A 19,130-nucleotide genomic window follows, 5' to 3' on the forward strand; every position below is an offset into this window, starting at 1 on the left:
CCTCCAATGAATGAGAGCTATATTTTCTGTGAGGGGCACTTTGAGATTTAGTGGATAATTACTTGCACATTGACAGCACTCATCATCCTTTTGAGTAATACTTCTTAATAATAGGAACTGTTTTTGTGCAATAATATCGTCCTGTGCAACTCGTTGCGAGAACTACATCTCTAAATGTGAATGAAGTATAACTCACGTCAAACAACGCTCTATAAAGGTCTGTTCGGCACGAACATTCACATTGCCGTAACTCCCATTTTCGATATTCTTAGTACAAACGCTTGCAGATAAATTTGTGTGTGAAAACGTGTTTATAACAACGGTTTAATATATATTATTAGATAAATAATACTTCAGTACTGAGTTATTCATTCTGTGCAGGTAAAATGAAAACTTCCCATAAAAATGGATTTACCCTTCGTTTATGTAGCAAGAACACCTTCTAACGTATAGGGAAGTGGCTCACCACGAAGGTCCCTGCCATTCAGTCCTGTTTCCTTGTGAGATGCGACCTTTCATTTTATATGACTCATTCAATGCATAATAGTTTCACTTACGTCTTAGAATAGAAAGACTTGCAAAATATACTATAAAAACTAGAAGTTTGTGTAGTTGGATATGATAAAAGGACTCAAGAAAATACCAAGTAGAAAGTAACTTGCGTCCCATGGAAATAATAAAGGTGCTTTATAACTGTGAAACAGAAACAAAAGTGAATGAACCTTGCTCTGTTCTTGTGGTTGATGTTGAAATGATCGTATGGCATTGTTGGCCCAGAGGCCCAGTTCGGGTTCGGCAGCCAAGTGCAAGTCTTATTTCAGTCGGCACCACATTGGGCAACTTGTGTGCCGATGGTGAGGATGAAATGACGAGGACAACACAACACCCAGTCCCGGCTGGGAATCGAACCCGGTCCCGCTGCCTGGGACGCAAGCAGCTTACCACTCAGCTAAGTAAGCGGACGTGATCGACGCCAACAATATTTATTGTAGAAAATTCACAGTAGTCTTCAATAATGGAAGACAAGAAAAACTTTCATAATAGGAGTAAACAGTAGGTGCAGAAAGTGCACTGCGTAATGGAATCCAGCTCAAACGTCAACTGTGTTGCCTACACATTGAACGCAGTCCGAGCACTTAATGCGAGTGTGCACTATAAACTGATTTTCCTTAGTAGAATAACATTTATTTCGGTCCCGTTCGGAATCATTAACACTTGACGTAGTATTCACTTTAATTACGCTCAATAAATGTTGATAAAACCGACTATATGTGCATTGTAGAAGTAGCATATTGCTACGAGCATTTACACGCTACGAACGAAACCATACTGAACGAAACTTTGTTGTTTGTTAGTGGGCGCAACGTTTGCTGCCAGTGTGAGGAAATCTGTATGCTGCCCTATTTTTTTTTTTTTTTTTACTAGAAAGTATGCTGTAGACGTAAAACTTATTCGTTCAGCATCATAGCACAAGACTGAAAAATACGCTCAATGAACATGTAAATGAAACTCTGAATATCATATTTGGTATATTTCAATGACAGTTATACGCAAATATGGAACCTCGGTAGCCTGGTACATCAATACGCCGTTATAGTAAGGAAGTAGACTTTGTCAAGCGGTTCACGTTTTGATACACCACCTCAATGCACCCTTCCCTTGCTCCTCAAGTATAATTTTTATTGGCAGACGAGAAAGAAGTGCATCGGAAAGTTGGAAATGATGACCATGCAAGTTTCCTGTAAACATATGTGTGTCCGCACTGAATAATATTTACAGCGAATCTGTAAGTTAATAAGTCCCCAATCTATTTACCTGTTACTCTTGCTTTATATCTAGTGTTTCTTTTCAACATTAGTTGAGAAATGGATGTACTTGTATTTGCTGCAAAGACGCTACTGGGAGTTATTTAAGAAACTGACGCAAGAACTTTCTTCCATCGTAGATATAATAGTAAAAAGTGACAAAAATCCGAGTGTTACGTGTCACTAAAAACTTATTCTTTGACAGCAACTATATGAAAGTAATTACTGTAAGTCGGACCGATTTCAGAAGCAGAACTTTCTATTGAGAAACCACTCACCAGGATCCTCATTGCTGCTGCTGAAGGTGGTACAGGTGGAGCAGGCAATGACTGATGCCGGTGTGAGGTTTCTCTGCGACTTATATACACCACCCACTTCCCCCACTAACTGGAACCCAGCGAAGTGAGACGCCCTTTCTTAGAGCTTTAATGAAATTAGCCTAACATGATAGTGGCTATTCCAAGCGACCACCCATTCGACGCCGCAAAACGTAAAATCAAATGGACCTCATCAAAAGCCATTGGATATGTAAGTTTCACAAGTTATTAGGTATTTATTGCGTATGTATTGCTCTACACTGCGGTGACGAAAGGTTAACATTAGTGATATGCACATACACAGATGGCGGTAGGGTACACAAGGTACAAAATCTCTGTGCCGCATACTCAATGTACAAAATGGCAGTGCATTGAGGGAGCTGTCTTTTATACTCAGGTGATTCATGTGAAAAAGTTTCCGGCGAGATTATGGCCGCACGACGAGGTTTAACAGAATTTTATGACGAAGGGTAGCTGGAGCTGGCCGCATGGGGCATTCCACTTCGGAAACGATTAGGAAATTCAGTTTTCCGTGATCCACAGTGTCAAGAGTGTACCGAGAACTCCAAATTTCAGGAAGTACCTGTCATCGCAGACAATACAGTGACCGACGGCCGTCATTTAAAGACCGAGAGCAGCAGCGTTTGCGTAGAGTTGCCAGTGCTAACAGACAAGCAAGACTGCGCGAAATAACTGCAGAAATCAATGTGGGACGCACGACGAACGTATCAGTAGAGGCAGTGTGGCGAAATTTTGCGTTAAGCAGCAGACGACTGATTCAAGTAGCTTTACTAACAGCACGACATGACCAAAGCTCCTCTCCCTGACTCGTGTACACATCAGTTGGATGTTAGGGATTTGAAAGCTGTGGCCTAGTCGGATGAGTCCCGGTTTCAGATGGTAAGAGCTGATCTAGGTTTCGGGTGTGGCACAGACCCATCGACCCAGGTTGTCAACAAGAAGCTGTGCAAGTTGGTGGTGGCTCCGTAGTGGCTTGAGCTGTGTTTACATGGAATGTACTGGATCCTCTAGATGTTTGGGTACTTGGAGACTATTTTCAGCCGTTTATCGACTTCATGTTCCCAAACAAAAATGGTATTTTTGTGGATGACAATGCTCCATGTCACCGAACCACAGTTGTTACCGATTGGTTTGAAGAACGTTATTGACAGATCGAGCGATTGGTTAATCAGATCGCATGAAATGAATCCCGTCGAACATTTATGGGACATAATTGAGAAGACAGTGCTTTCACAAAATCCTTCACTGGCAACACTTCCGTAACTATGGATGGCTGTAGAGACAGCATGGATTAATATTTCTGCAGGGTAATTTCAACGACAGGGTACTTTCAACGAATTGTTACTTACTTTACTTTTCCGTGTGTAGATCAAATTTTATTTTTCCAATAGTTAGCGACCGCTACGGCATTGTCCTTGGCTTGTAGCAGGTCACTAACACTGCAGGGCTCCGGCAGTAGTCGGCACATGAGCAGATGTGCCTCGTCTTGTACTTGCCGGCCGCAGTGGTCTAGCGGTTCTAGGCGCTCAGTCCGGAACTGCGCGACTGCTACGATCGCAGGTTCGAATCCTGCCTCGGGCTTGGATGTGTGTGATGTCCTTAGGTTAGTTTGGTTTAAGTAGTTCTAAGTTCTAGGGGACTTATGACCACAGCAGTTGAGTCCCATAGTGCTCAGAGCCATTTGAACCATTTTTGAACATCTTGTACTTCTCCGCATCCACAAAGAACGTCGTCAACGTTAGTCAACAGTCCCCACTTGCACAGGTTAGTTTTGCATCTGGGTACACCAGCCCTCAGCCCATTTAGTGTTCTCCACACTGTATAAGGAAGTTTGTTTCCAGGTGCGATTTGCTCTTTTGGTATGAGGTGATTGGCGTCGTAGTATTGAGCTAGTTCTTCAAGCGCTTTTGAGAGATTTCCAGATGTTGCATCAAAATTGGACCCCTGGACCACCACAGCTGTGTCATCAGCATATACGAACAGTCTTGCATCTTGAGGTATAGGTTGGTCATTAGTGTACACATCATAAAGGATGGGAGAATGTACACTTCCTTGTGGTAAGCCATTATTCTGCAGTCGCCATCTACTGTTCCTACCATTTAGGGAGACATAAAATCTTCGATTCTAAAATCTTCGATTCTGCAGAAGACTACCAATAACCATCGTCAACCTTTTGTCCCCTGTCAGGTGATATAATGTGCGCAAAAGCTTTCCGTGTTTTACCGTGTCGGATGCAGCAGTAAGATCTATGAAAGGTGCTCCAGTTGTAATTTTTTTTAAAAACCCGTCTTCTATATGTTGCGTCAGATTAAGTATTTGCCCACAACAAGATCTTCCTGATCTGAAACTGGCTTTTTCCTTTATGAACTTTCCATCTATAGTTTCTGCCACCCGGTTGATCGTTAATAAAGTTAATAAATCCATCAAGAAGGCTAGAAGAACATTTATCTTACAGACTGCAAGTAAACAGTTGTTAGCACCCAACCCGGAAGGTAAATGGACATCATAATTTCCAGTAAGACTGGCTCAGTGGAATTAGAGGAAAATTTTGAATGGATTGTAAATTCCCCTTTAGATACGTAAGTGTCGAGTAAGTGGACTATGGACAGTAAAGACGCACAGCCCTTTAACTACAAAATTCGGAAACTGCTGATAAAGCGCAGACTGTCGCACTCTGGGATCAAAAAAGAACGTGCAAATGACGAAAATCAGAAGTCAGCAACTCGTGCGTCCCTAAAAGAGACCTTGCAGGTCCATTTTGGAACACTCGTTGGCTCTTAGTGGTAGACGTTTTTTTAGCACGTTCCCTTTTGCGGTGCCTATGGCTTCTACTACATCACGTAACACCATTCAAGCGTTGTCCTCCATATTTTGCACCGAAGGTTTGCCGGAAGTGCTTAGGTCGGGCAACGGATGACAGTTCACATGATTTTGAACAGTTTTGTGAACGAAATGGCATTCGTCATCCCCCTTTTCACCCACAGTCCAATGGAAAAGCAAAACGTTTTGAACGCACTTTTAAACAACGGTTCGCACCACCCACACTGCAACTCTTTTTCTCCTCCTGTCGCTCCCATCCTCGAGATGGATCATCACCGGCGGAACTTCTACATGGCCGCCGCTATCGAATGCTGCTATACTTGCTACACCCGTTGCAGCATCTATTGCCTCCAATGGTCCGCAAGTATCGATTTGCGCCGCGCGATTTCTTTCTTTTCAGGGTTTATGGCAACCATGGGCGCTAGGAAAGAGGCGTAATCCAGAAACGCATTGGCTCTCTTATGTACTTGATTGCTGGTGCCGATGGCTTGCAGCGTCGCCACCAGTACCAAATTCGTGTGTATCATTTCCCGCAATGATTCTGCTGCTTTTCGTCTCCCAGATGCACGGCCTCACGGGACCACGTGGTCTTCATAGCCGCCGGTGGCGCCACCAGTGTAATCCAGGAGGAGAAGATGGACGAAGCGCACTCTGCCCCGTCGTCCCCTCTCGACGATCCGATGATACGGACCCGTCATCGCCCTTGCTGTCGCCGCATCGTCCCAGCGCAAGCCTCAGTCCTTGCAACAGTTTTCCAGAGCATCTTCCTGTCACTTCCCAAGTCAGATGGTGGGGTACGTCTCCGACCTCATCTCTACATCCAGCGTCCTGCCTCTCTCCCTCCCCTCCCCTCCCCCCACCCCATTGTCGTTTGAATCCTCCCTACACGACAACATTGTGGCATTTTTTTGGGGTGGGGGTGGGGGGGGGGGGGGCTGGAGGAATGTGTTGGCGTAAGATACTGTCAGTACACCTGTCGGCAAAGATGTAGCGCGAAATCGACAGTAGGCGCTGGATCAAGCGCGCCTATGACGAGAGAGGCCAGAGACACACTCACAAGCAACATGCCGCCAACGCCCTCTCGACAGCACGTATTTAGGCCGCCTCTGTTGACCGGAGGGCGTCACTCACTATTCCACTTTTCTGTCATTCACTCACAGAGCGGGCTCAGTTCGTAACAGGCTACGACAGCACATAGCGACCAGATTAGTGACTATAGCGGGACTTGTACTTTACATCAGTCTGCAAGTGGTCTATTACTGATGAGCTTGTACCACAATGCATGAAATCTATTCTAGCTAAGTAAAAGTTTATGTACAGAAAGAACCGTTTTATCCACGTGTGCATTTGTGATCTAGAAAGAGGATACCGGCCACCCATAACAACATCCCCTTCCTTGATTCCTTGTGATACAAGGCTCAACATTAAGCACATCTTTCATTGGGCGAGCGACGTGAGGTGTCGCCTATTTTGCATGAAACCAGTGGTTTTCACAGATATGCGCTCCTCGAAAGTAGGAATCACATGCTGTATAAGGAGGTCTCAGTAACATGCAGGTATCTCCGATCTTGTGTCAGGCGGTCTGCGCGTGTTTTCTTCGAAAGAGAAAGGACCGAGAAGAATGGTGTTTGTGAATCCACACCACACAGTCACATAAGGCGAGTGCAACGACACCTCGTGCACAACACGCGGTTTGACAGTACTCCTACAGCGGTAGTTTTGTGTATTCACTGCACCCTGTAGTGTAAAATGTGTCTCGTTACTCCACAGAATACTGCCTGGCGACATGTCATCACATCGACGCGTTCGAGGAACCAGAGAGCAGATTCAGATCGTGGTTGCAGACGATCATGTAGCTGCTGCTCCGCTATCTAAATCTTGATCGGATACCAGTGTAAAATAGATCGCAACGGTTTCCGTACTGTTGACCATGGGATGGACAGTTCTTGTGACACTGTACGAACAGAAACAGTATCCAGGGCATGTGCTGCATGGTCAGTTACAGCAACAGCACACTTGTCAATAATTTCCAACGGCATAGGATGCCTTCCTCTCCCAGGTGCCACAACAAGTTCACCAGTGTCTTCAAATTTCATTACCATCTTCTTTAAATCATTGAGTGAGACTGAGCCTCTCTTGAAACCATTCAGTTCGTGATTCTCTCTCGATATAACGCTGGAATTGCTGCCGTTTACACAAAACAGTTTCCGCAAACTGCGTGCATTCTCTCTTCTCGATGGCCAATACTATTCTCTCACACTACAGGTTGTCAAATGAGCGTGGGTGTCATACCATCATACAAAAAGTGTATAGCCCCAGAGTTGCACATAATGGTCACAGTTGTAAATAGTGTATTCTACAGAATAAATATGTTCCGATTTAACGTATTAGCATATCTACGAAGTATCGCTGCCACAGGATAAACCAAGCACGCATTGGACTTCCGAGAGTAGGTACTCTTTAAATGGAACTATCCGGTATTAGACATAGACGAAAATCTTCAACGCACTGCTGACTTTATGTGCTAAATCGTGTATGTATAGTGAAAACACTCTATGTCTCATTTCGTTGCTGTTGAGGATTCGACATCCATTGTAATACGCTGTGTTCAGTTATTCAAAAATTCTTTGTTCCGATCACATGACAAAATATACCCCTAGATATTAGTTCAGTATCATATGGTAACGAGTATTTCACACGACTCTTCTTAACCGAATCCACTCTGCTGCTGTGTAGATAAACTTCTTATGTTCGATCAATGCCGTGTTCGGTAACCTTAGATATATGGTTTTATGCGTCCATGTGTCACTAGCCAGTTGTAAAAGGTGTAGAACAATTGTAGATTAGCATTTACACTATATCAACGTTAACCTCAAGTGATACGTCTCCTGGTCATCTGCCCACAATTAAGTTCTTCAATATCTCAAGCTAAAGTTATCTGTTATAAGGAGCTACCCTCATTTTGCCGAGAGCCTTGTCAAAGAGAACTGAGGACCGGACAGAGCTTCAGGGCAGCGTCTTGCCTTTGGGGTGGGAAACTGCCCCTAAACGACAGAATCAGCGATACGGGAATGAGGCTATTTAAAATTAGCTTTCGTTTATCGAGTACAAAACACATACAGACAGCTTATCTTAATGAGAGAGCTAATTATGGGTCTCTGATCAGAAACAAAGATTCAGACTTTTTACGAAAGGAAAATTCTATTATTTCTCAAAAAGTAGCTTGCAAAAATCAAGCACAAAACGCATGAGGCACTAATATCATCCATTAGTTGTTCTATTAGATAAGAAATACACACAGCTTGCGTATTTGTGCTAGTGATAAAACTATATATTAAACGGCACTTGTTGATGATCAGAGTCTGACGTCCATACCTCACTTGGACCTAAAGCATTTAGCATAGCAATTTGATCATAATGCCTACAACCAGCGAATACTTCTTGTTGGTACTTGAAACAGCAAGTGTCCAACCTCAGCAACAACAAACAGCAACCTCTGGACAGGTGTTCCCCCCAGCATCATCAACGTACCAAGGATTAGTTCAATCGGCAATTTAACAAGGATGCAGCTTATTGGAATAGATTTATCGTCATTTATCTAAGCATTTCATTTCTCAGTTAATACTTATCAAGCTGCTGTCCAATTTACCAATCTGCATCTGAGTCTTCCCAGATATTTTCTCCAGCCATTTTAAACATGAAGAAGTAATCTGTGCTTCTCGAACTCTCTTTTTAATACTTTAGTTGATATTTCATTATCTTGTGAATTACTGTCTACCATTTTTGAAGGTAGTAAGAAAATAATCTCTCTACCAGTTCTGTTACACATAATCGACATCTGCTGACAATTCGTTGGCCACCTTCAGACACGAATTTCGTCTTCCTCAACACAATCATCCTCTTCATTATCATTATCATCGTCATCTTCATTATCTACGTCATCATATTATTCTTCCTCATTTCAGTCATCCTCTACAATGTCATTATCATAATTATCGTCATCAGCTTCCTCATCATGAGCGCCCTCTTATTCTTCTACTCCTCTATCACCGCCTTATGTCATCATAACCTCATTGGTTTGTTTGACATGAACGTCACCGTCTTCTTTATCTTGGTCTGTCTTGTTCCTCTTTACGAAAGCTGTTCCCAGCTCTGTAGTTCTTAGAAATTGGTCTGAAGGTGAGATCAACAGAATGCCTCTCGAATCGCCTCTTCACATATATTACAGGTTTAGGCGCTGTAGGTGTTGTATCCTTCCAGCTCTGTCATGTTACACTATTTTCCTTGACCACGATTTATCTCTGTCTTCTTCCATGACCATTATCTTTGACAGAGTTGTGATGACTAAAGAATACGTATTATGAAGTTTTCTTTGTGTACCGCAGAAATATACAGTTTATATGATGCAGTGCAATAAAGATCTCGTAAAAAACACTTTCTTCATTCTTTTCTAAAGTCATGTTTCACCAGTTCGTTTGTATTTTGGGAATGTTGTGTTTGATGGCAGGTATTAGATCCGGTATTTTGATCAGATTTTGCTGTTATTTCGTAGATAATTACAGGAGATACTTAATAGGCCTATATAGTACGTTTAGTTTAAATGGAGATAAAAAGCAACATTAGCCTAATAATAATATCGATTATATTATATAGTGCATAACACGATGCAATATCTTTGCTCCCCACATATAACGGTACTCACTGAGATAAAACATTACTGAAAAACTTATAAAAGGGACAGGAGCATTTTCTCAGATTGAAACGATAACACCTTTTACGTATGGTAGAGTTGGACAAGAATCACAGAACAATATAGACATGTAAATATTTAATTTTAGAGAGCATTGTGTTTTACACAGAGTTTACGCCTAAGTGATGGAATTTACTACATTCTTACAGTAGCTGGAATTAATTCAGTCTGCCTATCTGTTCGTGTGCTTGGTGTAGTATGTTAGCCAGAATATGTTTCCAGCGTTATAAGCTCAGTTATTTTAGTTTTGCTATATTATTTGATTTAAGCCAAATATGAAATGTCGAATTTTTTGTAGCATCTTATTTGTAGCCATAAGTATCTAGTAATGAAAATAGCGCTGAGGCACATACTTCTGGGATTACACAGAAGTATGTGTACACCAGAAGATATGTGCTTCAGAGCTATTTTCATTCCTATATACAGGGTGGTCCATTGATAGTGACCGGGCCAAATATCTCGGGAAATTAGCACCAAACCAAAGACTAAAAAGAACAAATCTGTTCGAGCTTGACGGAGGAAAACAGGTGACGCTATGGATGGCCCAGTAGATGGCGTTGCAATAGGTGAAACTGATAGAAACTGCAGTTTTAAAATAGGTACACTCATTTTTATTATACATTGCTATAGTACGTAAATAAATAGAATGTTTGATTTGCAACATTTGTTTCGCTTTGTGATGGAGGGAGCTGTAATAGTCTTACAAATGTAGCAACGCTGCCGATAGCACTGTGTGCAATTCATTATTTAAATAAGGTATGGTAATACGGTTGTCAAGTCATAATAACAACGCGGAAGATATAATATTGTCAAAATGGAACTTCTAACCATTGCTGGAAAGGTAGATATGACTATTGTTATCAAAATGCCCAACAAGTTTGTGCTATGTATGTTGATCGTTATCCTGACAGATAGCACCCAAGTGTGCTGACCTTTCTTCGAATATTTAATGTATTCAAAGAAACGGGAAGTGTTCAGTAAAATAAGAAGACGAAACCAAGAACTGCAACAAATCAAGATGCCCAAATAAGTGTTTTAGCTGCAGTTGAGGCTAATCCGCGCATCAGCAGGACACAAACTGATCCGGAATCGAGAATTTCACAAATGTCGGGTTTGAGAATTCTAGATCACCATACATTTCACCCTTACCATATTCCTATGCACCAGTAATTGCATGGCAATAATTTCGAGCGTCGTGTAAATTTTTGCCGCTGGGCACAAAATAAATTACAAGACGGAAACAGGTTTTTCTCAAGAGTTCTAGTCAGTGACGAAGCGTCATTCACAAACAGAGGTAACGTAAACCGGCATAATATGCACTTTTGGCAACGGAAAAATCACAATGGCTACAGCAAGTTGATCATCAGCGACCCTGGCGATTTAATGTGTGGTGTGGAATTCCTTATTTTATCGATGGCAATGTAAATGGTGCAATGTTTGCCGATTCCTTAATCAATGTTTTACCGATTCTACTACAAGATGTTTCACTTCATGACAGAATGGCGATGGAATGTACTTTCAACATGATGGATGTCCGGCACATAGCACGCGTGCCGTTGAAGCGGTATTAAATTGACTATTTAATGACAGGAGTTGTTTTTCGTAGAAGCACCGTATCAGGGCCTGCAAGTCTCTGGACCTTACGTCTCTGGACGTCCTTCTTTGGAGAAAACCGAAAGATATTTGTTATCGTGAACCACCAACGACACCTGAAAACATGCGTCAGCGTATTGTCAATGTATGTACGACGATTACTAAAGGCGATATACTCGCTGTTGAGACGAATTTCGTTACGCTCATTTCTAAATGCACTGAAGTTGAATGACATCATTTTGAGCATTTATTACATTAATGAGGTTATTATGGTTGCTCACGTTGTAACAGCATGCGTTCCCATAATTTATGATAAGGTCACATAAGTAAGTGTATCACATTGTTACAACAAAAATAAAGTCCAAACGCAACTAGTTTTTCAGTTTTAATTTAAAGAACCACATTGTTACCATCTGTTCGTCTAAATAGGTGAGGCATATTATGTTTTGGAATACTACAGCGTCATCCATCACAAAGCGAAACAAATGTTCCAAATAAAACATCCATATTTATTTATGTACTGTACGAATATGTAATAAAAATGGGGCTACCTATTTAAAATGATGCAGTTTCTATCAATTTGACCAATGGCAGTGTCTTCTAGTGGACCATCCATAGCGTCATGTGTTTTTTCTCTTCACGCTCGAACAGAATTGTTTTTCTTATTTTTTCGATTGATGCTAATTTCGTGAGATATTTGACCCGGTCACAAGCAATAGACCACCCTTTATATACAGGGTGACTTACTAACTATTGCCACCAAGAGTAACTCCGAACGTATGACAGGAGCTGAAAAATGGGACAAACGGTGCATGGGACAACGGGAGCCATAATATGACGTTGGTTTTTTGTTGCTAGGTGGGGTCATTTCAAAGATATGGAGGTCAACTTTGGTTTTTGTTTTAAACGGGATACTATAGTTCGGTACTTTTTATCTGACAGCGGCTATCGATACGAATACAATGATGTGTAACAGTAAGGTCCTGAAAGGTTAACTAAGGTCACAAAGGTGAGATGATCGTCCATTTACAGAAGGTGTTCGAAGTGGTGACCATTGGTTTCAGTGCAGTGTTGCAATCGTCTTACCATGGATTGAGTGGTATTCCTCACCACATCGGGAATTATCGAAGCACATGTGCTGACAATTCTCTCTCTCATATTTTCAGGTGTAGTTGGAATGAGCTTATAAACAATGACTTTTACGAATTCACACAAGGAAAAATCCTGAGGCGCCATTTCTGGTGAATTATCCGGACACAACACATCTCCTCCGCGTTCAATCCAGCGATCTGGGAATTGTCTCTGCAACTCATTTTTAACCATCAGCGAAAAATGTGCCTGACACGCATCGTGTTGAGACTACATGCTGTTCCTTCTTCCTAAAGGTATTTCTCCCAATAACAGACCCAATGTTTCTTGCAGGGTTGTGGAAGTCTAAATGTTAGGAAGTACACAATATTCCTGCAAGAAATTTGGTGTACTTCCTACCATTAAGATTTCCTTCGATGAAATAGGGGCATACAATTCTGTCCTTCAGATCCGACAACATACATGCAAAGACCACGATTTTTAGTGTCCAACTTGCCGCAGGCAACATGGATATTGATTTGTAACGCATGTTATGCACATTAACAGTAAATTAAATTCAATTGCCGCAGACAACATGGATATTTATTTGTAACGCATCTTATGCAAATTAACAGTAAATAAAATCTAATTATAAATATGTTATTCCTATGACTCAGAAGTTGAACCTATCGGCACAGTTCAATGTTACGGTTACAATCCGTCCCAGTTAATTTTTGGTGGAGACTGATGTAAGGATGATATTCATGGCGATGCAGAACACGAACAACACTACTCTCGAAATTTCCTGGCAGATTAAAACTGTGTGCCCGACCGAGACTCGAACTCGGGACCTTTGCCTTTCGCGGGCAAGAGCACTTGCCCGCGAAAGGCAAAGGTCCCGAGTTCGAGCCTCGGTCGGGCACACAGTTTTAATCTGCCAGGAAATTTCATATCAGCGCACACTCCGCTGCACAGTGAAAATCTCATTCTGGAAACACTACTCTCGCTCATTTCAGATTCCCTTGGGATTTGACGCGAACTGACAGAAGGATCTCGAACCACAGTGGCAAGAGTACCATTTTCGGTTTCCTCGTTAGTAACTTTCTTTTGCCGGATATGTTTCCGATGCGTTAAAGATCCGGTTGTTCTCACTTTATCATATACATATTTAAATCTGCGACGTGTAGGGTGAGTACGTTGAGGATATCTTTCAGCGTACAAGTCTCTAGCTCTCACTTTCTTTCGTTGGAATTCTCCGTAAATGAGAAGGATACCGACTTTTTCTTCGAAGCTAGTCTTACCGTTCCTATTATTGTTGATTGCGAAACAGTCGAATGGTGTTTACATGTCAGTGGCACGTTAGATGGATACGACGTATTCGGCGAATATTTACTGTTTCTACGATATAAGAGAGAGAATTGTCAGAGCGTGTGATTCGGTAAGTGAGGAAGTGATAAGGAATTACATTTAATCAACGACAGGAAGATTGCAGCATTGCATTGATATCAATGGTCATCACTTCGAATACCTTCTGTAAATGGACGTTCATATCACATTTTGACCTTCGTTGACCTTCAAAGACCTTACTGTTACACATTATTGGATTTGTCCCGATAGCCGCTATCAGAAACTAATTACCAAACTACAGCATGCCATTTAAAAACACGAATTTGACCTTCATATTTCTGACACGACCCTACTTAGCAAACAAAAAACCAACGTCATATTATCTTCCCGGCTGTGCCATACAACATTTGTCCCACAAACGTTTCAGCTACTCTCATACTTTCGGAGGTGGCAATAGTTGCTAAAACAGTATGTGTTTTGGGTTAAAAACTTCTGAACATTGTGCGAAACATTCACATCGTTTGGATACATTTCAGCATGGTGAAGATGGCGACTGCAGGGGCAACATTTTAATGGGTGCTAAAATACTAAACTGTGATTAGTCGTTTCGTTTCAATGACCTCTGTTGTTCCAAAAAAATGAAATGTAACTTCTTCGATTGTGAATGTCGCCATAGATATGGAGGGTGTGGCTTCTTGTTTGATCATGACGACGTCACTGATAAAGAGGTTGTGGCTTGTGACGTTATAACAATTGAGTTTCGAAACTGTTTCACTATGAATTTTGTAACCCACACAGTACACTGTACAGTAGATTAGTGTCTTTTGTTCCGTAAATTATTAACAACTTTACTATATTAAACATATTTTACAAACCCTGCAAAATATGATTCTTTCTTATTATTGTGTCACATGGAGTCTTGGCGCCAGTGGAAAGATCTTGTACCACTCTGATCGACTAACGTGCGGCAGACTTGACAGCCTTCCATCGGAAGGAGATGCTTCGATCGGTGTCACAGTGCTGTTGACTACTGATAAAAAAATTCAAATAAACGAATAAGTTTTGATGCAAAAATATATGATCAGTTATATTCAGAACGTCTTTAGTCATACGTGATTTTACACCTGTTAATTAAGGTAATGTTACTACACTTTGCCAGTAGTGTATATAGAGTGAACAAGAAATAAAACTTTATGAAGCATTAAAACTTATTTAGTACGTATATGTTGACTAATGCACGAAGATCTTTTTACAAAAATGAGTAGGAATTACTTAATGAGAAAATGCTGTTTTAAGCATTAACAGTTATTAGTTAAAACCGAAGTCATAGTAAGACGGCAAATGGTTTCTGTGACAACATTCTGGTGTTTCGTATTTTCGATGATTAGAATTGGTGAAAAAATATTTAATGCTATTTCAACTAAGAAGATTCATAATATACCCTATGACAGAACGTACGACGTTTAGGTACCAGTTACTAATATGAGAAGCATAAATGTAAGTCTAAATATTAAGTATATAAAAATTTAGAGTCCCAGACGATAGAGAACCTGTCGTGGCATTAAAATTGTGTGGTCTAAAGGCGTAGTGATAGAGGATGGTGTACTAAAACGACATTCGAATATGCTATTGCAAAAGTAAAAATCGGTTGCAATAATCGGATAATCTGTAATTGCGTTCCTTTTTATCTTTTGGTCAATAACAATTTCACACGAACAACTGGCGACACCCATCGTCCAAGGAATAGAAAAGCAACGGAAATCACTCAACAGAGGAAAGTCCACTGGACCTGACGGAATACCAATTCGATTCTACGCAGAGTACGCGAAAGAACTAGCCCCCCTTCTAACAGCCGTGTACCGCAAGTCTCTAGAGGAACGGAAGGTTCCAAATGATTGGAAAAAAGCACAGGTTGTCCCAGTCTTCAAAAAGGGTCGTCGAGCAGATGCGCAAAACTATAGACCTATATCTGTGACGTCGATCTGTTGTAGAATTTTAGAACATGTTTTTTGCTCGAGTATCATGTCGTTTTTGGAAACCCAGAATCTACTCTGTAGGAATCAACATGGACTCCGGAAAAAGCGATCGTGTGAGACCCAACTCGCTTTATTTGTTCATGAGACCCAGAAATTATTAGATACAGGCTCCCAGGTAGATGCTACTTTCCTAGATTTCCGGAAGGCGTTCGATACAGTTCCGCACTGTCGCCTGATAAACAAAATAAGAGCCTACGGAATATCAGACTAGCTGTGTGGCTGGATTGAAGAGTTTTTAGTAAACAGAACAGAGCATGTTGTTTTCAATGGAGAGACGTCTACAGACGTTAAAGTAACCTCTGGCGTGCCACAGGGGAGTGTTATGGGACCATTGCTTTTCACAGTATATATAAATGACCTAGTAGACAGTGTCGGAAGTTCCATGCGGCTTTTCGCGGATGATGCTGTAGTATACAGAACGGTTGCAGCATTAGAAAACTGTAGCGAAATGCAGGAAGATCTGCAGTGGATAGGCAGTTGGTGTAGGGAGTGGTAACTGACCCTTAACATAGACAAATGTAATGTATTGCGAATACATAGAAAGAAGGATCCTTTTTTGTATGATTATATGATGGCGGAACAAACATTGGTAGCAGTTACTTCTGTAAAATACCTGGAAGTATGCGTGCGGAACGAATTGAAGTGGAATGATCATACAAAATTAATTGTTGGTAAGGCGGGTACCAGGTTGAGATTCATTGGGAGAGTCCTTAGATAATGTAGTCCATCAACAAAGGAGATGGCTTACAAAACACTCGTTCGATCTATACTTGAGTATTGCTCATCAGTGTGGGATCCGTACCAGATCGGGTTGACGGAGGAGATAGAGAAGATCGAAAGAAGAGCGGCGCGTTTCGTCACAGGGTTATTTGGAAACCGTGATAGCGTTACGGAGATGTTTAGCAAACTCAAGTGGCAGACTCTGCAAGAGAGGCGCTCTGCATCGCGGTGTACCTTGCTCGCCAGGTTTGGAGAGCGTGCGTTTCTGGATGAGGTATCGAATATACTGCTTCCCCCTACTTATACCTCCCGTGGAGATCACGAATGTAAAATTAGAGAGATTCCAGCGCGCACGGATGCTTTCAGTCGTTCTTCCCGTAAAGTGCCCTCCGCCACGCACCATTGGGTGGCTTGCTGAGCATGAATGTAGATGTAGATGTAAATTGCCCTAGTACACATAACCATTTTAAGGTGCATCGCTTGAAAACGACCGAAGACAGAAAGTGGTGACGAAGTACTAGACGACCTTATTTAGGAGTAAGGCAGCCTCAATGGAAATACTTAATGCTTTCAACTGTTGCGAACTTTACTCCTGATTACTTTTTCAGAGAGGAAATAGCTAATAACAATGTTAAGAGTTAGTGCACGTGCTCAGTGTGACCACTATCTTCATCCACGACAGCCTCGAAGTACACTAGAGGTTTCTCTAGTGCTGGCCAAAACATCTGAGGTAGGATGGACTCTTCTGTTGTCATGACAAAACTCATACACTACTTGAAGGTCGCACATTGCTTCCAGCATTTTTGGCCATGTAAACAGTAATTTCTTCAGCATTTTGTGGCGCAAATTAGCCGTCTGTCTCTAGCAGGAGCAATTCCGAAATCACCAGTTAATTCCAACATCTGTATCATGTTCTTCAACCTCAGTGCTGAAAGAGTACCTCTTAGTATTCCTTTAAAGCGAAGGTGCTCGCGAATAGCACCAGTGCCATCTCTGTTGCTTTTAGACAACAGATTTATGAGTAAAGCTCTGCTCAAATTGTCCAGGCCCATGTTGGCTGTCTGTGACTGTAATGCACACTGTCGCTTGTGCCTCAGCCACACGTAGCATTACCTATACCGCCCCTAGTGGCAAGACGTGACACTAACATTAAGAGCAACGCATCGCAGCATCGTTTCTACACTCCTGGAAATTGAAATAAGAACACCGTGAATTCATTGGCCCAGGAAGGGGAAACTTTATTGACACATTCCTGGAGTCAGATACATCACATGATCACACTCACAGAACCACAGGCACATAGACACAGGCAACAGAGCATGCACAATGTCGGCACTAGTACAGTGTATATCCACCTTTCGCAGCAATGCAGTCTGCTATTCTCCCATCGAGACGATTGTAGAGATGCTGGATGTAGTCCTCTGGAACGGCTTGCCATGCCATTTCCACCTGGCGCCTCAGTTGGACCAGCGTTCGTGCTGGACGTGCAGACCGCGTGAGACGACGCTTCATTCAGTCCCAAACATGCTCAATGGGGGACAGATCCGGAGATCTTGCTGGACAGGGTAGTTGACTTACACCTTCTAGAGCACGTTGGGTGGCACGGGATACATGCGCACGTGCATTATCCTGCTGGAACAGCAAGTTCCCTTGCCGGTCTAGGAATGGTAGAACGATGGGTTCGATGACGGTTTGGATGTACCGTGCACTATTCAGTGTCCCCTCGACGATCACCAGAGGTGTACGGCCAGTGTAGGAGATCGCTCCCCACACCATGATGCCGGGTGTTGGCCCTGTGTGTCTCGGTCGTATGCAGTCCTGATTGTGGCGCTCACCTGCACGGCGCCAAACACGCATACGACCATCATTGGCACCAAGGCAGAAGCGACTCCATCGCTGAAGACGACACGTCTCCATTCGTCCTTCCATTCACGCCTGTCGCGACACCACTGGAGGCGGGCTGCACGATGTTGGGGCGTGAGCGGAAGACGGCCTAACGGTGTGCGGGACCGTAGCCCAGCTTCATGGTTGCGAATGGTCCTCGCCGATATCCCAGGAGCAACAGTGTCTCTAATTTGCTGGGAAGTGGCGGTGCGGTCCCCTACGGCACTGCGTAGGATCCTACGGTCTTGGCGTGCATCCGTGCGTCGCTGCGGTCCAGTCCCAGGTCGACGGGCACGTGCACCTTCCGCCGACTACTGGCGACAACATCGATGTACTGTGGAGACCTCACGCCCCACGTGTTGAGCAATTAGGCGGTACGTCCACCCTGCCTCCCACATGCCCACTATACGCCCTCTCTCAAAGTCCGTCAACTGCACATACGGTTCACGTCCACGCTGTGTGGCATGCTACCAATGGTAAAGACTGCGATGGAGCTCAGTATGCCACGGCAAACTGGCTGACACTGACGGCGGCGGTGCACAAATGCTGCGCAGCTAGCGCCATTAGACGGCCAACACCGCGGTTCCTGGTGTGTCCGCTGTGCCGTGCATGTGATCATTGCTTGTACAGCCCTCTCGCAGTGTCCGGAGCAAGTATGGTGGGTCTGACACACCGGTGTCAATGTGTTCTTTTTTCCATTTCCAGGAGTGTATACAGTAACGTAACCATACGGTAAGTAATTTTCCGTCTACACTGACTCAATTAACGA

At 42.7% G+C, this 19,130-nt stretch overlaps 1 protein-coding gene across 27 annotated transcripts in view; it reads right to left on the bottom strand.

Moving 5' to 3' along the window:
- Positions 1-19,130, bottom strand: part of LOC126336460 (uncharacterized) — a 231,731-nt gene that overhangs the window by 170,375 nt on the left and 42,226 nt on the right. Inside the window, exon 1 of one of the 27 annotated variants that reach the window (XM_050000171.1) lies at positions 2,084-2,125. The exons of 25 other annotated variants lie outside the window; for them this stretch is intronic. In XM_050000171.1, coding sequence (XP_049856128.1) covers positions 2,084-2,095 — 12 coding nt within the window. In that variant the 5' untranslated portion in view covers positions 2,096-2,125. Of the gene's footprint in view, positions 1-2,083; positions 2,126-19,130 lie in introns of those variants that run through there. One more of the 27 variants, XM_050000193.1, reaches the window with a different exon arrangement.

The sequence above is a fragment of the Schistocerca gregaria genome, chromosome 2 (assembly GCF_023897955.1).
Source record: "Schistocerca gregaria isolate iqSchGreg1 chromosome 2, iqSchGreg1.2, whole genome shotgun sequence".
Classification (NCBI taxonomy): domain Eukaryota; kingdom Metazoa; phylum Arthropoda; class Insecta; order Orthoptera; family Acrididae; genus Schistocerca; species Schistocerca gregaria.